We start from the raw sequence: 21,016 nt of genomic DNA, 5'->3' as shown, positions 1-21,016 counted from the left end.
GCCTGGTTTTGTGGCAGTTTGTGAGTTCCTGAGGTGATAGAAAGCCTTGATCAGACCATGTATACGTGCTGTTTTGTGGTTGTTTCTTTCTATCTGTAGAAGAATTTTATTTTAGGTGGGCTATTTTTATTTAGTACTTGTATAAGCTAGGCAAGCTTTCTACCAGTAAGCTGTGTCACGGGGTTTGAAGGCTGTTGATGTTTAGTGAAATTGTTACTGGGGAATCAGGGTCCGTTTTACGACTTCTTAGTCTTGTAGATAAAACAGACACAAAGGGACACTGAAGACAGTTTTTATCGAGTTTGAGAGAAAAAGACAAAAGGGTCATGGGCAAGCTATGAGTCTCAGCATCTGCAGGGAGGAGGTACATGGGAAAAAGGAAGACAGAAAGTAACCATATTCTGAGTTACAAGTCCAGGAAGCTGTAGGGAGGCCCTGCAGCAGTGGAGAGGGTGAGGGCCTTAGGATGACGTCTGAAAGGTGGCTTACTAGGTAACTGTGCTTGTGTACAAGCATGAGGATGTGAGTTTGAATCCTGGGCGCCCAGGTAAAAGTCTGGGCTTGGCATGTGCACAGTCCTATGGCGGGGAGAGCTCAACTGTGTACAGACCCGGTACTGAGAGAATAAGGTCGGGGTGTAGTGGCACACTCCAGTAGGATTCGCTGGAGGAGGTGGAGGCAGGAGGATCAGAAGTTCAAGGTCAGACTACACTACACATTTTCAAAAGGGCTGGAGAGATGGCTCAGTGGTTAAGAGCACTGGCTGTTTTTCCAGAGGACCCTGGTTCAATTCCCAGCACTCACATAGCAGCTCACAACTGTCTGTAACTCCAGTTCCAGGGGATCCATCACCCTCACACAGACATGCATGCAGGCAGAACATCAGTGTACATAAAGTAAAAATAAGTCTTTAAAAATTTTTTTGAAATGGGGCTGGAGAGATGGCTCAGAGGTTGAGAACACTGGCTGCTCTTCCAGAGGTTCTGAGTTCAATTCCCAGGCAGATCTCAGTGAATTTGAGGCCAGCCTGGTCTACAGAGTGAGTTCTAGGACTGCCATGGCTATTATATGGAGAAACTCTGTCTCAAAAAACAAGAAAAAAGAGATGATATGGTGGAAAATGATTGATCACAATACCTAATATCTCTCCCTTTGGCTTTTAAGAGTATACTCAAAGGCTTTTAAAGTTAGAACTTAGGCAGGGCAGTGGTGGCGCACGTCTTTAATCCCAGCACTCAGGAGGCAGATGCAGGCGGATCTCTGAGTTCAAGGCCAGCCTGGGCTACACAGAGAAACCTGTTTTGAAAAACCAAAAAAAAAGTTAGAACTCAGGGCTGTGAAGATAGCTTGTGGATAAAGCCTTTGCTGTGCAAGTCTGAGGACCAGAGTTCAAATCCCCAGAACTCACATAGAAGTAGGATAGGCATGGTGACTACCTGTAATCCTAGCACTCAGAACAAAGTGACAGTATTTCCTGGGAGAGCAGTCTAGCTAGACTAGCTGTATTGAGTGAGCTGACATCAGCTTCAGGCATCTACACACACGCACACAAATGTGCTCACATACAAGTGAACATTCACATACCTTACACATGCAAAGAATAAAACCAAAAAACCAAACAAGTTATAACTCAGAAAAGTAGGCAAGCTTGGCAGTGAGAATCGGTATGTAGAGTGATTCTCTGGGGTACATACGTACATAGCTTATTAAGAGAATCGTATTCTTCCCATTGTTTTAACATGCCTTCAGCTGTATCGTGTTTCTTAAGTTATACCTTTTTTGAGAGGCAGTTTCATATCCAGGTGATGACAGTTACCCATTTGAATTAACTTTTAAAGGAGAGAACAATAGAGTGTCTTTGTGATCTTACAATCTTTTGGACTGTTTCAAATGTCCTATCTCCATCAGGGCCATTAATGTGACTTGGAGCCTATTCTTTTCTTTTTTTTTTTTTAAATAATTGATTTATTTTTATTTTATGTGCATTGGCATTTTGCCTACACATATATGTCTGTGTAAGGGTGTCAGATGTAGACAGTTGTGAGCTGCCATGTGGGTGCTGGGAATTGAACCAGGGTCTTATAGAAGAGCAGTCAGTGTTCTTAACTGCTGATCCATCTCTCCAGCCCCTAGATCCTATTCTTTTGACCAGAATTTATGTGATTAGGTTAAAAGAGTTAAAGGAAGCAGATACAGAAAATGGCGTTGTTTCCGAGAGTAGATGACTCCCCTTCAATGGACATCAGCAGAGCCTGCTACCTCCACCTCCCTTTGCTTTCACATGGCATTTCATATTCTAAGGAGGGCAGCAGCGGCAGATTGGTTTGGTTGTTTTCCCTCAAAATTAAAGTGTTGGGGCTGGTGAGATGGGTCATTGGGTGAGTGCACTTGTTGCCAAGATTGATGGCTTGAGTTCAACTCCTGGAATCCACATGGTAGAGAGACTGACTCCCATAAATTATCCTCTGGTCTCTACCTGTATGCTGTGGATTGTATGTATTCCTCCCATGATAAAGGCTATTAAAAAAAAAAAAAAGCCAGGTAGTGGTGGCACATGCATTTAATTCCAGCACTTGGGAGGTAGAGGCAGGTGGATCTCTGAGTTTGACAGCAGCCTGGTCTACAGAGTGAGTTCCAGGACAGCTAGAGAAAAAAACAAAATAAAACAAAAAAGTAACAACAGCAGAGTGTCACCAGGGAAATGGGAGGTGGACCCAAAGCTAATTATGAAGGGCAGGGTCCATCCTCGGGACCTCTAGTTCTGCTAATGCCTGACTCGCTGCTTAAGAGGATATGGAGTTGTTAGGAATTAGGGACTTGTAGGTTTTATCCTTCAATATCAACGTCTTAATCATGAATTTCACATTTTAGGAATAATAAAGCAAGATCCTAAACTACCGATGGATAAAATCTTACCTCCACCTTCTCCCTGGCCAAAGAGCTCCATCTTTGATGCTGATGAGGAAAAGTCAAAGGTAAAATCCCCTCCCTGTCTTGGGACTTTTGTGGAGCCTGACTGTCCTCTGAGAGTATGTATGTGGGGCAGAGTAATGGCTTCTGTGCCATGAGATAGCAGGAAGTTTGGATTTTCCTGTGGATGGGCCACATAATAGATGCCATGCTATGTGCCATCCTTTATCTGTATAAGGATTCCTGTTGGGGTGGGAGAGCCTGGGGCTGAGGGCTCTGGTTCAGTAACACGTGGAAGGGGAGCAGCAGATGGGAAGGAGAGGGACTCATGTTGGCATGGATGCTTTTTAGTTCCCATGAGCTTGACCCAGCCCATTGCCCTTTCCCTGGAAACTTCCAGGATTTGTAGTCCTCACACATCAGACGGGAGGCAAGTAGTTAAATGCTGTGATGGTTTGAAAGAAAGTGGCCCCCAAAGAGTGGGTGGCACTATAGGAGGTGTGGCCTTGTTGGAGTGGGTATGGTCTTGGAGGAAGTGTGTCACTGTGGAGGAGGGCTTTGAGGTCTCACATGTGCTCAAGCCATGCCCAGTGAGACAGACCACTTCCTATTGCCTCTGAAAGATGTAGAACCCTCCAACACCGTGTCTGCCCGCATGCCGCCATGTCCCACCGTGATGATAATGGACTAAACCTCTAAACTGTAAGCCAGCCCCAATTAAATGTTTTCCTTTTAAGAGTTGCCATGGTCATGGTGTCTCTTCACAACAGTAGAAACCCTATCTAAGACAAATGCTAAACCAAGCACTAGAGAGGCTTGAGGACTCATGGATGGTCCTAGAGAGGCTTGAGGACTCATGGATGGTCCTAGAGAGGCTTGAGGACTCTTGGATGGTCCTAGAGAGGCTTGAGGACTCTTGGATGGTCCTTTGCACGAGGTTGCCATTTGTCATAGGGTTTCTTTTTAAATTTTTTTTTTTTTTTTTTTTTTTTTTTTTTTTTTTTTTGGTTTTTCGAGACAGGGTTTCTCTGTGTAGCTTTGCGCCTTTCCTGGAACTCACTTGGTAGCCCAGGCTGGCCTCGAACTCACAGAGATCCGCCTGCCTCTGCCTCCCGAGTGCTGGGATTAAAGGCGTGCGCCACCACCGCCCGGCAAATTTTTTTTTTTTTATTATTTAACTTGTATGAATGTTTTGCCTGCATGTATGCTTGGTGCCCATAAAGGTCAGAAGAGGGCTTCTGTTGCCCTGGGACTGGAATTACAAATGGTTTCTAGCTATTATTTGGGTGCTTGGAATCCAAGCCAGATCCTCTGCAAGATCAGTTAGTGCTTTTACCTGCTGAGACAACTCTTGAGCTGGACACTGCTTTTTGTCAGCCATGCCGTTTGGTTAGCAGGGTCTGGAAAGCTCTGTGCATGTGTACATACATGGGCACATGCTGTCCACGTGCTCCCTCTCAGCCATACCCTTTGTAGCGTTTATTTTATGTTTTTGTTTGTTTGTTTGTACTATGTGTTTTTTGTTTTTTTGAGACAGGGTCTCACTCTGTAGCTCTGGCTGTCCTGGAATTCACTATGTAGACCAGGCTGGCCTTGAACTCACAGAGATCCTCCTGCCTCTGCCTCCCAAATGCTGGGATTAAAGATGTGTGCCACTAAGCCTGGGTAGTGTATTTTTTTAAAAAGATTTATTTTTAATTTCATGTGTAAATGCTTTTAACCACTCAGCCATCTCTCTAGCTCCGTTACCCCGTACATTTTTGGGTTTTTTTGGAAACAGTATCTCTGTAGTCTAGACTCTGTTTGAATTCTCCGTCTTTCTACCTTCACCTCCCAAATGCTGGATTGCAGGTGTGTGCCACTAGTTCCAGCTTGTTTTGTTCCTTTTTTTAAAATTTTTATTTATTTTTTTGAGACAAGGTTTTATATAGCTGAAGCTGACCTTGAACTCTTGATCCTGTGCCCTGTATTCTGAGTTGCTGATTGCAAGTGTGCTGTTCTGCCTAGCTTCCTTCCTTTGGCTCCTGAGCGGTGTTCTGGTCAGTGTTGGCAGAGTGGCCTGGGTGGACTTGCATTTATCTGTGGCTCCTCCCCTGCTGGAGCCCTGGGTCGCGGAGTGCGGTGTGACTACCGTGAAAGATGAAAACCATCTTCCTTGGTCCTGTGTATTCATACGTTTCTCGTTGCTGTGACTGAATACCCAACAAAAGCACCTTGAGGGAAGAGGGGGGCTTTGTTGGGCTCACAGTTTGAAGGCGTAGCCCATTGGGGGGGGGGAGTGCACAGCAGCAGGTGTGCACTTGGGAAATGGAGAGAGAGAAATGCTGGTTCCCATCTGGAATTCTCCTTCTCCCCTTTTTGTTCAGCCTGGGACTCTAGCCCTTGGCATGGTACTACCTACACTCAGGTGGGTCTCTTCCCCTCCTCAGTTAAACTTCTCTGTTCATGTCCTCAAAGATTCGCCCAAGATGTGTCTCCTAGGTGACTTCCAGTACAGGAAAGCTGGCAGAGATTAACCATCTGTGGGATAGTTTTATGTCAACTTTATACAAGCTGAAGTCATCTGGGGCGGGAACCTCAATTAAAAAAATGCCTCCATAAGATCAGGCTGTATGTGGGCTTGTAGTGCACTTCCTTCCTTCCTTCCTTCCTTCCTTCCTTCCTTCCTTCCTTCCTTCCTTCCTTCCTTCCTTCCTTCCTTCCTTCCTTCCTTCCCTCCCTCCCTCCCTCCCTCCCTCCCCCCCTCCCTCCCTTTTTCCCTCCCTCCTTCCTTCCTTCCTTCCTTCCTTCCTTCCTTCCTCCCTTCCTTCCTTCCTTCCTTCCTTCCTACCTTCTTTCTTTCTTGTTTTGTTTTTGCTTTTGTTTTTCGAGACAGGGTTTCTCTGTTTAGTCTTGGTGCCTGTCCTGGATCTCGCTCTGTAGACCAGACTGGCCTTGAACTCACAGAGATCCTCCTGGCTCAGCCTCCTGAGTTCTGGGATTAAAGGCATGCGCCACTGCCGCCCAGCGTAGGGCATTTTCTTAATTTAGTGATTGACGGGGGAGGGCCCAGCCCACTGTAGGTGGTGCCATCCCTGGGCTGGTGGTCCTGGGTCCTGTAAAAAAGCATTGAGCAAACCAGTAAACTGCACCCTCCCTAGCCTCTGTATCAGCTCCTGCCTACAGATTCCTGCCCTGTTTGAGTTCCTGCCCTGTCCTGACTTGCTTGGATGATGAACTGTGATGTTGAAGCATAAGCTGAGTAAACCCTTTCCTCCCCAAGTTTCTTTGGTCATGGTGTTTGATCACAGCAGTAGTATCCCTAACTAAGACACCATCACACTGTCTAGAGTCCCTGAGGGACTCTGTGCAGGTCATCTTGCTCAGCGTAGAATTAAATGGGAAACAAGAGTTTGCTGAAAGTCTATCCCATCTTTGAGCATGTGACCCAGGCCATGCTCAGAATTCCTAACATTTATTTATTTATATTTTTTTCTCACACTGTTCCATGCTGGGCATGGAACCCAGGACCGGGTGTATGCTAGACAAGTGCTCTGTAACTACGGTGCATGTCTAGCCCACTCTTGGCCTTCTGAGTTAGATAATCCTCTGCTATGAAGCCTTTTTTTGTACCCCAATGGATCCGTCAACATCCCTGGCTTCTACCCGCTATATGCAAGTAATATTCTCTCTAGTTGTGACATTTGAAAATGTCTCCCTTCTCTTCCTTCCATTACCCCCATTCCCACAAGCCAGGGGCTTACTGTTTTGTTTGCCTTTTATTTTATAAGTAGAATGACACTGGCTACCCCCTTAGTTTTGTTTAATTTTTGGTTTTAGTATACAAAGTGATGGGTAGTCTGTTGCATATTATTGACCAATGAATATTTGGGTGGTTTCAGACCATGATGATTACAAATTATATCCCCAGATGTCCTCTAGGGAATATAATCCTCCCATCTTCCCCATGAGAAACCCACTGGTTTTTCTCGTAGTCCCAGTACCCACATTCCAGTGTCACTGTATACTTGGAAGGATATTGCATACAGCGTGTAGACCACAGTCCTGCTAATTCTTCTGTTGCTGTGCTCCCACTTGGCTGGGGAGAATTACAGCTTCCCCTGCTCTTTTTGCTCTTCAGCTTTTGACAAGACTTCTCAAGAGCAACCACCCTGAAGATCTTCAGGCTGCAAACCGGCTGATCAAGAATTTGGTCAAGGAGGTAGGCATTTTTGCAGTTGACGCTATAGAAGACCTGGCATTTGACAGGATATGATGGATAGTGTATATGGATATGTGTAAGGGTGTGATGAAAAGCTGGCTTGGAGAAGAGATGTTCTCCTCATCCTGAATGGGACCAGCAGGATGGTGACTAGCATCATGACTCCTTGTCAAGTCTCCCAGCTTCTTTTGTCCATGGCACAAAGCATTTGGGAACTTCTGCCCTAGTGACAGATGTTGGTGTTGATGGAGTTAGGTTCAGGAGTCATTTCCCCAGAAGAATTGAGACCGCATGTACAGTTGAGCAGTCACCAGGCCGTGCTTCATCTGCAGGGATCCTGGGCAGCACCCCCACTCACTAGTGTTCATGACTTCCTGAACGCCCAGCATGCAGTGCCTTTCTCTTTCTGGTGTTTAGGAAGTTACCCAGGTGACTTCTCTTATTTCTGTCCTTCTTGTTTTCCTCTAAGGAACAAGAAAAATCTGAGAAGATCTCCAAGCGAGTCAGTGCAGTGGAGGAAGTACGGAGCCACGTGAAGGTGCTGCGGGAGATGCTGAGCATGTACCGAAAGGCAGGCCAGGCCCTGCCTGACCAGGAGTCCCTGCAGGTAATCGCTAGCTGTGACCTAAGACTGCACCTGTTGTTATAAGCATGATATACTGCACCTGTGCGTTCCTATGGCTGCCATCATGGTCAGGAGAGGCAAATCTCCTCCATTCCTTTGTTATCCCTCACTTCCATCCTTCCCTTCCTCCATTCTCACTAGCCACTGATATATTATTTACCTTTTATTCTGTAAGTAGAGTGACACTGTCTACTGCCTTAGTTTTAATCAGTTTTTCAGCTTAGTATACAAAGTGATGTCTTTTGCATGGATGCACCACAGTATGTATGCATGCTGTCAGCTGATGAATAATTGGGTGTTTTCAGACCATAATGATTACAAATTAGCCTGCTGTGTGAACAGTGTACAGAATTTTGCGTAAACGTACACCTACATTTCTCTCGAGGTGTCTAGGTGTGGGTAAATGAACAGTTAACTTTTTACGAAGCTACCAGAGTCTTTTCCTAAGTGTTTGCACTATTTCACAGTCCTAACAGCAGCAGATAATTCCACTTCCTTCTTATTTCCTCTCAGATCAGTGGTTCTTTTTGATAACAACACCCTTGAGATAATTAGCACATTGTAATGGTATTTATCACCACTATCTGATTTTAGAGCACTTTCATCCCCCCTGCAGAAAAACCTGTTTGTGGGAAGCAAGTTTAATTTTTTTTTTAAGATTTGTGGTTTGTGCCTGTCATGTGTGGGTGCCTGCCGTGTGTGGGTGCCCACGGAGGTCAGGAGAGAGTGTTGGACTCCCTGGAGCTGCTGTTACAGATATTGAGCTGCCTGACCTGGGTTGTAAAGTAGCTGTATCATTTTACAGCCTCCTCAGCACCTTGCAAGGATTCTAGGTCTGCACATGCAGCCGACATCTGCTGACACCTGTCCTCCTTTGTGGCAGCTGTGCTGGCTGTAGCGTGTATCTCCGTGTGACTTCCGTTCCTCCGGCCCGTGTTTCACATGCCTTCTTGTCCTTATCCACATGTGTTGCTCTTGTAGAGAATGTGTGCTCAGATCTTCTGCCCATTCCCTAACTGAGTTGTCTGAAGTTACAAAGATGTGTTTGTTTTTGTTTGTTTGTTTTTGAGACAGGCTGGCTGGCCTGGGACTTGATGTGTCGGTCAGGCTGGCCTCTTACTCGCCCACCCCTACCCCTGCGTGCTGGGATTAAAGGTGTGAGTCACCACACTTGGGCTCAGAGCAGTGGTTCTCAACCTTCTAATGCTGCGACCCTTTAACACAGTGCCTCATGTTGTGGTGACCCCCCAACCATAACATTATTTTCATTGCTACTTTATAGCTGTAATTTTGCTGCTGCTATGAATTGTAAATATCTGATAGGCAGGATGGTTTGTGACCCGTGGAAAGGTCATTCGACTCCCCGAAGGTCACATGACCCACAGGTTGAGAAACCCTGCCTTAGAGAGTTCTTTATGTGTTCCAGACCCAAGTTCCTTCCCAGACTATTCCCTTCAATCCTAGGCTATCTTTCCCCTGGCGTGATAGCTTCTTTTGAGGCACAACATTTGTGTGCTTGTGTGTGTGTTCATGTGGGTGCACGTATACACGTATGTATGTTTGTGGGGGTCAGAGGTCAACCTTAGGTGTCATTCCTCGGTTGTCATTTACCTTGTTTTTTGAGACAGGATCTCTTATTGGCCTGGAACTCAACAAGTAGCCCAGGTTGGCCAGCCAGTGTGCTCTGGAGGTCCTCCTGTCTCCACCTCCGCTAGACTGAGATACAGACAAGTGCCACCACACCTGGCTTTTTTACATGGGTTCTGGGGACCAGACTCAGGGCTTGTGAGGCACTTTATTGCCTGGACTATCTCCTCAGTTCTGAGGGATGAATGTTTTGTGGGGTTTTGTTGTTGTTTGGTTGCTTTTTCTTTTGAGACGGGCTTTCTCATTTCAGTGGAGTCCAGTGTGTCTGTTGCCCTGTACAGGACACCACCAGCTGGCACTTAAGCCCAGCAAAGGCCTAGGACAGAGCCACAGGTGGCCGTAGGCAGAGAGGAGGCCTGGGCAGGCTGGGCCTGTGGAGGGAGGTAATTGAGGGACGGGGCGTGGTGCTGCTGAGCTGTCCACAGTTCTCTCCCCTCCTCTCAGGGGGAAGAAAACGGCTTTGGGGTGCAGGTGTCAGGGGGACCCTGTGGGGAACATGAGGCACGTGTTGTAAAGGGATTGCGCCATCAGAACTGTTGGGACAGGAAATTCTCTGCAGCATGTTAGCGACAAAGCAGGGACAGGGACATTCCTCCATTGTTATAGTTCTTGCAGCTCAGCCAGGAAGGGGCCCTGAGACGGAGCTGCCAGTGTGTGCCTGGGAACATGGGGTCTTTCTTGAGCTAAGATGTGCTTTTGTTTTGTTTTGTTATTTTGATTTTCCTTTATTTGAAAAAAATTATATACATGGAGCCCCATGTCTTTCCTTTTCTTTTTTTTTCTTTTCTTCTTTCTTTTTTAACATTGATTTATTAGGGGTTGGGGAGTCGCATGCCATAATGCACTAGTGGAGGTCCCTGGTTCCCTCCTTTCGCCACACAGGTTCCAGGGTCAGAACTCAGACTGTCAAGCTTGGCAATAATCACCTTTCCTCACTGAGCTCCTTCTCCAAGCAGGGAAACAAAGTCACAAGGAGAGACATTTGATATCTAGAGTCCTCTTTTTGTAGCTTGAATTAGCCTTGTCCTTCTCATTCCTCATCCTCCTCTTCCCCCTCCCAAATGCTGGCTGATAGAGGCATCCACCACCACTCCTGATTAACCCAAATGTTTTCTCTCTCTCTGTGGTCCCCCCCCTCACTCCCCCGCTTTGGGGGGTGTGGGGGCGGGGATTGAACCTGGAGCCTCATGCATGAGAGGCAAGCCCCGGCCTTCTACTTCTACAGTTTTCTGACTGTCACGTTACCACAGAACAGTAGTCACGGATCTGACACAGCCTAAGGAAGAAGCCTGCAGTCTGAGGCGGCTGAGGGAGACACATGAGGACTTGGGTGGGGCCTGGGTGTGAGGGTGTAAACAAGGCTCTGTTTCTCTAGGTTGTGTATGAAAGATGTGAGAAGCTGCGGCCGACCCTGTTCCGCCTAGCAAGTGACACCACCGATGATGACGACGCCCTGGGTAACAGCTCTGTTTTTCAGGGTGTAGTAAAATAGATGTGGTCCTCCGGGCCATGCTGCTGTGAGGCCAGCAGCAAGACAGATAGCTTTGAGTTTGGTGTGGGCTGGTGGCTTAGATCTGACTTCGCAGACTCCAGGCTTGAATAAGAAATGTGAGGGCCAGAAACCAGGAAAAGAGTAGAAATCTATGAGAGACATTGTGTGACCTTTCCCATGGAAGACCAGGAAACAATGTCCTGCCTTCCTTTCTTCTTCCCCTTTTTCTCCTCCTCCTCTTCCTTTTCCTTCTCTTCCTCCTCTCCCTTTTCCTTCTCTTCCTCCTCCTTTGTTTCTTTCCCCCTCTTCCTCTTCCTCCTTCTTCTATGAAAAACAGGTTCCTTGACTTGTAAGGTTCTCTGAATATGTTTTGCTGGCTGTATCCTCCTGTGGTGATTTTTTTCTGTTACTTAGATTGCAGTTGACAGATAACTCAGGAGCTTTGTCAAATTCGGGTGTAATTGAGAGACCTAAAAGCATATAATGGCCAGGTGTGGTTATTTGTTATTAAGTATGCTTCAGTTAGGATGTCAAATTTTCAGTGGGAATACCAGATCTTTATTTCCAGACTGGTAAAATGTATAGGCTACAAAGCTGATTCATGTATCTATTCTCCAGATATGAAAAATCTTTCAATAATTGAATCAGGTAGCAAGGAATTTTTTAAATAGTGACATCTATATTAATTTGTCTTTAAAAAAAATCCTCACTAAAAGAACAGCGTTTGGAGTGTTAACTGCTGCTAGTGTTTGGATAACTGGAAGCAGAGCTAAACCTAAGTGATGAACCGGGTAGGAACCCGGTCACATGATAAAGGTCAGGGGTCCTGGGTGTGCCAAGCCTGGTAGAGCTACACGGAGTGACTAAGAAAAGATAGATGGTGACTGCTACACTGAGGACTTCTAAATCTGCTCTTTCCTCAGCGGAGATTCTTCAAGCAAATGACCTTCTCACTCAGGGGGTTCTGCTGTACAAACAGGTGGTGGAGGGTCGAGTCAATGCTGGGAACCCAGCCACCGGTGCCGTGGGAGACATTCCTGTCACCAGAGGTGTGTGCTAAGACTGAGCCTCTGCCTTAGGGCAGTGTGCAAGTCACAAGAACGAGAGAGCTTGCTTCTGTCCCCTTTTCTGTAGAAATAGGCTGCAGGTCACAGGCCTGCGCCCCAGGAGCCATCACACAGCCTGCCCGGTTAGAGCCCTACCGTGGCTGCACATGCAAGGAGATGGCTGTGTTGTCCCAGGTTTTGATCTCTCTCCAGTGCTCCTGGAGCTTGAGACTAAGGACACTGTTAGTGGTTTAGCAGTAGGGGTTTGCCTAGCATTCACAAGGCCCAAGATTACATCTCAGCACTGCTCAAAAAAAAACCCTTTTTTTTTTTAAAAAAAATTGCATGCTGTTCAGTCTCTGACCTGTATCTTCTCAGTCGGGATTGCTTGGAGCTGGGCCTGAGTATCTCTGAGTACTGTAGATGAATTTGACCAGAAACTGCAAAGGTGTCTAAACTAAAGAAGGAGCCTAAACTGCTGCCCTGGGGGATGAGAGGGGCCAAGGGAACAGGAGGACCTCAGTGCCTGGAGGACCTGACTCCTTTGGCTTCCTATCATGCACATGCCTATGGCAAGCTGCTTCCCAGCACCCAGCTGAGGCAGACGTTGGTTGGTGAGAGGCAGGATGTCTTCCAGGAGCACACCAGTAGGATTTAAATGGAGACATTTAAATGGAGTCTTTTTTTTTCTTTTGTTCTTCTTTGAGATAGGTTTTTTGTTTTTGTGTGTGTATATATATTTGGCCCCATTGTCCTCGAACTCACAGAATTCCTCCCCTCTGCCTCCTGGGTGCTGGGATTAAAGGTGTGCGCCACCACCGCCTGGCCATGTTTGAGTCTTTTAACCCATCTGTGTACTAGTCTTTCCAAAGCAAGTAGCCTGCGGGAAGAACTGCCCCCTCATTGACCTGGAGACGCCATCGTTGCTTCATCAGGACCTGGCAGCCTTAGGTAAGAGAGGTCGTCACACAGGCGCAGAATGACACTGAGTAGAGGGATGGGTAGGTTTGTTTCCTTCAAGCAGCATGGGCCTGCTGTGGGGAGGCCTCTGGCACACCAGGCAGTGTGGAAACATCTCTTTGGGTGGGTGGATTGGCTTTGGGAAGGTTCCTTGTCTAGGCTTTCTAGATGTCCTGGAAGGGTGGGCACGCTATCCAGCCCTGTCGTCTGTGAGGCAGTGTTGTGGTGACGTATCTCACTCTACTCCTTTCTCACAGGGCTCAATGATATTCCCACCAGCAACAAGGTAGGAAAGTTCTTCCTCGGTGGGGAGTTCCGGGGAGGGCTGCTCACTTCCGCCCTGGCCACACACAGTTCTGCCTTCAGGAGAGCGGTCACCACTCTTTGGGCTCCTCCCATCATCCTGTGGGGTTGGCTCCAGAGCGCTTCATCTCCCCTGTTGGCCCTACTTCCCATCTCCCTGGCAGGCCAAAAGTCTTTCTCTCCCCGGCCCTAACTGACCCTTTCGTTGTCCTGGCTCCTGCTTCCTGAAGCTCTGTGCAGGAGGAATCTTCTGTTCTGCCCTTCCTTTCTGCCCCTGCCACAAAAGAGATTGTTTTAGCCATCGTTCTTGGTTTGGCAGGTTGTCATTCCAAGTTGCTGTAAAGATCAGAAGCAGCCTGCTGCCATCACTCTCCTGGGGGGCGCGGTCCAGAGCCTTTCTGCAGAACGGAACCTGCTGGACTTCCTCTCGCCACAGCCGTCTCCAGGACCACTGTGAGTGTTCGGGGCCAGTGGCTTCTCCTGCTGAAGGGCACGCATGCTCTTTGTATTGCAAGTGCAGGGTGTGGCTCCCTTCTGCTGCCTTACCCCACCCTCACTCGGACAGCTCCAGAAAGAAATCGACAACGACGACGACAGACATTTTTGTTTATTGTATCTTTTTAATTTGTGCGAGTAGGTGCCTGGTGGGTGTGTACAGGGACACGCATGCCATGGTGAGCACGCAGAGTCAGAGGGCAGTTTTGCGAGGTGGTTCTTTCTCGCCTTTCTGTGGGTTCCAGAGAGTGAACCTAGCTCTCCAGGTTTTTGCAGCAAGTATCTTTATCTGCGCAGAGCCATCTCGCTGGCCTGTTCTTGTTTTATGAGACAGTCTTATGTCTAGACTGGCTTCAACCCAGTTAGGAGCCAAGGATGACCTTGAACTCCTGAACCTCTGCCTACCAAGTTCTGTGATTACAGCCATGTCCCGTATGCTCTATGGCTGGCTGACTGATAATTTTGATACTTGTTTCTCTTTCCTGACTGCTATGTTTGAAATTAAACAAAACTAGAAAAGTAACAATAGGTCCTAAATACCATTCCCTGAAAAAAACCGGTAGACGGTTCTTTTTTCTTCTTTTCAAAGAGGATTTATTTTGGCCCCTGACTCCAGTTCTTTCTTTGCTGGAGCTCTTCCCCTGCCCACACCCCCACTCCCACCCCCAGATAAGTCTCACTATAGTGGACTAGCCTGGGAATCACCCTTCCTCAGTCTGTTGAGTGCTGTGATGACAGGTACATACATCATACATGTCTTTGCTTTTGCTGTACATGTGATAGTGCACTATCATAGCTTATTTTTATGAAGCTGTCTTCCAACATGACTTTTCTTTCTCTCTCTTTTTTTTTTTTTAAAGATTTATTTATTTATTATGTATACAGTGTTCTGTCTGCACGTATCCCTGCAGGCCAGAAGAGGGCATCAGATCTCATTACAGATGGTTGTGAGCCACCATGTGGTTGCTGGGAATTGAACTCAGGGCCTTTGGAAGAGCAAGCAGTGCTCTTAACCTCTGAGCCACCTCTCCAGCCCTTCTTTCTCTTTTTTAAGATTTATTTTTATTTATATGTGTGTTTCTGTGTATATATATACCACATGCATTCGAATTCCCTTGGAGGTGTTGGGCCGCCTGAAGCTAGAGTTACAAGTGGTTGGGTTCTGCCTGATGTGGGTACTGGGAACCAAATATAGGTTCTTGGTATGTGTTCTTGATTACGATTTGTCTCTCTAGCACACGCCTCCCCACCCCCTGGGTCTCACTGTGTAGCCCTGGTTGTCTTTGAGTTTACTGACATCTATCTACCTCTGCTTCCTGGGTGCTGTGTACTACTATGCCCAGTCCCACTTTTTTTCTTTAAAAAAGAAAAGAAAAGAAGGTGTCTTTGTTTGTATTCTGGACATCAAATCCCCTGCTGGAATTACAGGTAGCTGTGAGCTGCTGGGAAACTCATGTCCTCTGTAAGAGCAGTACTTTGGACCACTGAGCCATCTTTTCAGCTCCTTAAAATTGTTTTAATTACATTGATTTAGTGTTTTGGGCACCGCAGCATACATGTAGAAGTTAAAGGACACCTTGGGGTCAGTTTTGTGCATAGTGTGGAGCCAGCTGCAGGTTGTCAGGTTTGGCCGCAACTGCCTCACTCTCTGAGCCTTCTCACAGTCCTCACAGATCCTTTTTCATGTCATGTTACATCTTTGAGACATTTTAAAAAATGTATTTATTTTTATTGTATGTGCATTGGTGTTTTGCCTGCGTAGATGTCTGTGTCAGGATGCCCGATCCCCTGGAACTGACAGTTGTGAGCTGCCATGTGGGTGCACGTATAAATGTGCCTCATTCTCTTTAACAGTTACCTTATGGTTTACACGGCTAGATTTAATCATTTTCCTCTCATGGGGATGGGCACCTTTGCATGCATACCTGTTTTCTTGTTATTCAGAAAACAAACAAAAAACGATGACAGATTCCTGAAGTTTTCTAGTTTTTGTTAGTCAATGATCATTTTTATTTCTTTGTAGGAATTATGTTCCACAAAAAAGCATCCCCAAGGAAGTGCCACCAGGTACCAAGGACTCTCCAGGTTGGTCCTGGGAGGCTGGACCATTGGCTTCTTCCCCAGCCTCACAGAATACACCTCTGGCTCAAGTGTTTGTCCCTTTGGAGTCTGTGAAACCCAGTAAGTAGTTTGTTCCCCTTCTTTGTTGGATCCCGGACAACAGCAAACTACTCCACGCTCATAGGCATGGTCCTTAAATTGGGGGAGTTGGGTATGAAGCGGGGGAGAGCTGAGGAGAGCTTTTCAGCCTTTTGAGCTGATGTTTTTCTGAGGCTTCTCTGTCTTAGGATGTCAACTGTGAAGGGTATTGGCAGGTAGAGTTTAATGAGGAGGTTGAAGTCTATTAGGGACATGATGTTTGTTCATCTGGAATTCAAGGAGGGAAGGTTTAATGTGACTGAAAAAAAAAGGTGGAAATTGAAGGAAAGGAAGGATTTGGCTAATGATGATGCTTCTCTGTGGATCCTCAAGTCTGAAAAGTGGGTCTTGCCTCAGTTACAGGGGAAAGGAAACCAGAGGCTCTGCCAGCTAAGGCTTCATGCTGTGATATGCATGGTAGTGTGTGCAGCAGAAAACAGTCCTGAGCATCGGGGACTCACTCTGCTCTTCAACAGCCCAGAGTCCTGTATGGGGACAAGGTGTGGGGAAGTTGGCGTGCAGGGGACTGGCAGCCAGGCAGAGTTGTTTAAATGTACTTGCTGATAACAGGCACTCTTTGCACATTTGTGTTGTTAAGCTTTGATTGGAACAGCATTGCATGTCCAGTGTTAATTTCTTGGTTGTGATAATTATCCCACGATTATATAAGGTATTAACATTTGAGGAAGGTGGGTAATGTTTATGAGAATTATTTGGTTTGCTTTTGTAACTTCATAAATATAAAATAATTATAATAAAAAGTTAAAAAGGGGGGTGTAAAAAAATAACATACTCCGTATACAGAAGTATAGAAAAATCAAAGCAGAAAGATAACATTCAGCATCACCAGCTGGCCAGAGGCAGGTGTGGGGTTAAAAGGTGTGGCCCACCACAACTGGCTTATTCTATTTGCTGAGTTTTTTGGTTGGTTTTGAATTTCATTCTATGTGATTTCATGCTTTCTATAGTGTTCCTACATACTTTGTGATCGAGTTCAATGAAAAAAAAAAAAAAGATTCCTTTTTAAGCCAGGTATCTTGATGAGAACGGGTGGGTGGTGGTAAGAGACCGTTTGGATTGGAGGAGTCTGTGAGGATTTGGGATACGTGGTGCAGATGGAAGGGAGATGGGAGGCAGCAGGATGGTATCAAGTGTGAGTGCTGACCCTTGGGGGGTCCCTGTCTGCCAGGCAGCCTGCCTCCCATCATCGTGTATGACCGGAATGGCTTCAGAATTCTGCTGCACTTCTCCCAGACTGGGGCCCCCGGCCACCCGGATGTGCAGGTGTTGCTGTTGACCATGATGAGCACTGCCACCCAGCCTGTCTGGGACATCATGTTTCAGGTGGCTGTCCCAAAGGTGAGTCATCTGCTGCTGGCCAGCTTTGACCTTTTCACTAGTGACTAGTTTCTGAACACTTGCTGAGACATTATTAGCTAGATAGAGGGACAGACTCTTCTCTCAGACTGGCTAAACGTAAAATGGGGATTTCAATGGCTTACTTAGCTGGGTATTCCTGTATGTTTGACTTCAAATAAGGATCTATCCAGACAAGTTTTTTAGTTAATTCCTTAAGAATACTGCCAGGTGGTGGCACACACCTTTAATCCTAGCACTTGTTTGGGGTGGGGGGCAGAGGCAGGTGGATCTCTGTGAGTTCAAGGCCAGCCTGGTCTGTAGAGCAAGTTCCAAGATAGCCAAGACTATACATAGAAACCCTATCTCAAAAAACAAAACACAAAACAAAATCTTTTTGGGGGGTTTTGTTTTGTTATGTTTTGTTTTGTTTTTGAGACAGAGTCTCACTGTGTAGCTCAGGCTGGCCTAGAACTCATTATGTGGACCAGTCTGGCCTCCAAGTCAAAAGATCTGCTTGCCTCTGTCTCCCAGGTACTGGGATTAAAGGTGTGTACCACTGTGCCCTGATGTGTTTCGTTTTTTCATACAGGGTCACACTGTGCAGGTCAAGCTGGCCTAGAACTTGCTTTTAGCCAAGTGTGGCCTTAAACTCAACTTCTTCCTGCCTCTACCTCCTGAGTGCTGGGTGTATAGGCATGTGTCACCACTCCACCTAGATGAAGAGAGTTGGCTCTATTTTCTTCTTGGGTTCTTCTGGACCTTATAAAGCATGAACCTGGCCACTAGCATCCAGGGCTGCATGGCCCTCTTTTTATGACTTAGGCTATAAAGCAAGCAAGAAAAGATGGAAATGGATATGTATGTGTTCTCATCGATGTGGTAGCCTGTCGCTGCTTTACACGCTGCGACGGCAAGGCTCAGAACTAAATGTTGTACCCAAGAACACAGAGCACGTAAGAGGCGGATTGAGAACTCAGCCCAAGATTCTCTCTAGTGTTTATGCTTCATCTGAGATGCCAACTGCTGACCACACGCCTTCAAATACATTCCTGTGGGCAGAGGAAAGGCTTTTTCAGATCCTATATCCCCTCATAAGAAATGTCTGTGTGGAACCCTGAGGATCTTGAGGGAGGGGAAGTTACTGTTGGCCTGAGTGCTCTTGCTGATGCTGTGGCTTTCTGGATTAACGGGTTGTGTCTTCCACCCATAGTCAATGCGAGTGAAGCTGCAGCCGGCATCCAGTTCCAAGCTCCCAGCATTCAGTCCTTTGATGCCTCCAGCCGTGATATCGCAGATGCTGCTGCTTGACAACCCACACAAAGTATGTTCCTGGGCCTTTGGTAGCAGGGAAATAGGGCCCTGAGTAGTACATTGAGGTTTGTTGTCAAGTCTGAGTGGTTCCAGGTTGAGTTTGGGGGTGGAACAGCCCTTATTGGGGCCCGCTTTGCTTTGGGGCTTGTTAGAAGATCTGTAAGGGCTGTCACAGCTGGGAAGCAAGGGACAGACATGTGAACTCATGCCTAGACTCCTGGAGGAAGCATCCTGTCTTCCTGTGGGTCTCTGAATTTTCCTTTGGGACTGCAGAAGTGGGCGGGACTTCCAGGATTCATGCCTGACTCCCTTTGTGTTTGTAGCTTCAAAGAGACTAAGCCGGGGTAGCCAGGCCATCCCGTTACTTGAAGACTTCATTTGAGGGAATTATGTAAATAAACCGAGTGTGTGGTGGTATACATCTGTAGTCCCAGCACTCTAGAGGCAGAGGCAGGCCTGATCTATACAGTGACTTCCAGGCCAGCCACGGCTACATTTGAGACATATAGCCTGTGTCAAAAAATAAAATAGAAGAGCTGTAAGCTGTTCCTTGGAGACTCCTAGGTTGGGTGGAGGCTTTTACCGTGGGCTTGAATCTCTAACCTCTTAGCCTCTCTTCTGTCCCAGGAACCCATCCGGTTGCGGTATAAGCTGACTTTCAACCAGGGTGGGCAGCCATTCAGCGAAGTAGGAGAAGTGAAAGACTTTCCAGACCTGGCTGTCTTGAGAACCGCTGAACTTTTCAACTGAGACTCTTCAGTCAAGCTTAGGCCAGCGTTCCTTTCCCAGTCTGGTCGGGACTCATTGTGATGCAGTGCGGAGTGCCAAGGGTTCTCTCCTGATGTCAGGCCTTGATCGCCAACCTCTGTCTGTAGATCATGTGTGTGCGTGTGCGTGCTATTGGGGTGCTGGGGGAGGAGGGAGAGCTGGGCTTGGGATTTGGGCAGTGTGGGGGATGCTGACAACTTCTGAGATCATCTCTGCTGCACTCATATCTGCTTCTGCATGTTGGTTGACACTTGCCCCTGCCTCGGGTTGGAGTTTTATAAGCCAAAGTTTTTTCCATGTATTGTTATCTTTTCATCCATCCACTCTGTGCCTTGTCAGCCTTTGAAAGTCTTAGTTGCTCCCAGGCTGCTATTCTCAGGGACCTTAGAAAGGGACCTGGTTGGTCTTGTGACAGAGAGTGTCTTCTGGGGCACACTTTTCCAAGAATGGCCTTGTCTTCATTTTCATTAGGGAATGCTGCTTGCAGAGGTTCAGTAAAACCTAAATGGAATGCGTATTGCACTGGTTCCAGGCAAGCACCTGCCATGAGACCAGGAGACCACACTTGGTGGGCCAATCATGTCCTTCACTACAGTGCCTTAGATTCTCCCTTAGATGGACCCTCTGAGGCCTTGCTCAGGCCTCGGGTTCTGTGGGTTGGGCAGCCTGTCTGGGCCCTCACTCAGGACCCACAATGTCGTCATCCTCATCTTTCTGTTCATAAACATCTCAAAGCTCTTTCATTGTGACCCCATGTTCGTTGTTGTATATCACAGCTAGCTGGCCAGTCCCGTGACCCTCACAATCCACGGTGGAGAACTGTGATTGCAGGTAGAGAGCCATGTGATTACTAAGTACAGAACATCATTGAATAAATACTGTGTACAAATTTGCCTGGTGTTGAGTCCATAGGGAATGCATTTAGAGGTGACGGGCTGGAAGGGAACCGTCTTCTGTGGACAAATGAGGACATGGTGAAGAGCAGCGTTCTGACAAGCTGAGGGAGCTGGAGAAGAGGGTTTGGTATTATTTGCTTCAAGTGTAACCAGGAAGGGAAACTCAAGCTAATAGTCCACCAATACTTTGAGAGCACCTACTGTGTGCTGGCTTCTTTGGCATGCATGCCTCAACGTGTTCTGCTTGGCTGGATCTGTAGGAGAAGGAACTCTGAGCTTTACTGAAATGGCTAGTGAGGGCTGTAAAGTCCAGCCAGTCTTACGAGATTCTGCCTCAGAAACTGGAAGACTCTCTCAATCATGACCACTAAAATGTGTTCATCTAGTTGGAAATCCACCAACAATAATTTTCTTTGGGTGTATATTAATAGCACAAAACATTGGATCATACAGTAGATTTTAGGATGGCTTCTGGCTGCTGCTGCTGTTGTTGTTTTTAAGATTTATTTATTTACTATGTATACAGTGTTCTGTCTGCATATATACATGCAGGCCAGAAGAGGGCACCAGATCTCATTACAGATGGTTGTGAGCCACCATGTGGTTGCTGGGAATTGAACTCAGACCTCTGTTCTTAAGTGTTCTTAATCGTTGAGCCATCTCTCCAGCCCCTGTTATTTTGTTTTTGAGACAGAGTCTCACTGTGTATCTTGGGCTGGCCTGGAATTCACCAAGTAGACCAGGCCTCACACTCACGATGATCCACCTGCATCTGTCTCCTGTGTGCTGGGATTAAAGGCATGT

General features: G+C 46.8%; 1 protein-coding gene across 1 annotated transcript in view; it reads left to right on the top strand.

Moving 5' to 3' along the window:
- The window catches only part of Gga2 (golgi associated, gamma adaptin ear containing, ARF binding protein 2), a 36,567-nt gene extending 16,359 nt beyond the window's left edge, over nucleotides 1-20,208 (top strand). Inside the window, exons 6-17 of the mRNA XM_006980340.4 lie at nucleotides 2,872-2,975; nucleotides 7,031-7,111; nucleotides 7,581-7,718; nucleotides 10,759-10,840; nucleotides 11,799-11,924; nucleotides 12,783-12,872; nucleotides 13,139-13,167; nucleotides 13,504-13,637; nucleotides 15,703-15,860; nucleotides 17,068-17,237; nucleotides 18,448-18,558; nucleotides 19,176-20,208. Coding sequence (XP_006980402.1) covers nucleotides 2,872-2,975; nucleotides 7,031-7,111; nucleotides 7,581-7,718; nucleotides 10,759-10,840; nucleotides 11,799-11,924; nucleotides 12,783-12,872; nucleotides 13,139-13,167; nucleotides 13,504-13,637; nucleotides 15,703-15,860; nucleotides 17,068-17,237; nucleotides 18,448-18,558; nucleotides 19,176-19,298 — 1,346 coding nt within the window. The 3' untranslated portion in view covers nucleotides 19,299-20,208. The remainder of the gene's footprint in view (nucleotides 1-2,871; nucleotides 2,976-7,030; nucleotides 7,112-7,580; nucleotides 7,719-10,758; nucleotides 10,841-11,798; nucleotides 11,925-12,782; nucleotides 12,873-13,138; nucleotides 13,168-13,503; nucleotides 13,638-15,702; nucleotides 15,861-17,067; nucleotides 17,238-18,447; nucleotides 18,559-19,175) is intronic.
- Nucleotides 20,209-21,016: the final 808 nt, after the last annotated feature.

This window comes from Peromyscus maniculatus, chromosome 1 (assembly GCF_049852395.1).
Source record: "Peromyscus maniculatus bairdii isolate BWxNUB_F1_BW_parent chromosome 1, HU_Pman_BW_mat_3.1, whole genome shotgun sequence".
Lineage (NCBI taxonomy): Eukaryota > Metazoa > Chordata > Mammalia > Rodentia > Cricetidae > Peromyscus > Peromyscus maniculatus.
This window is presented reverse-complemented; position numbering and strand designations above follow the sequence as displayed.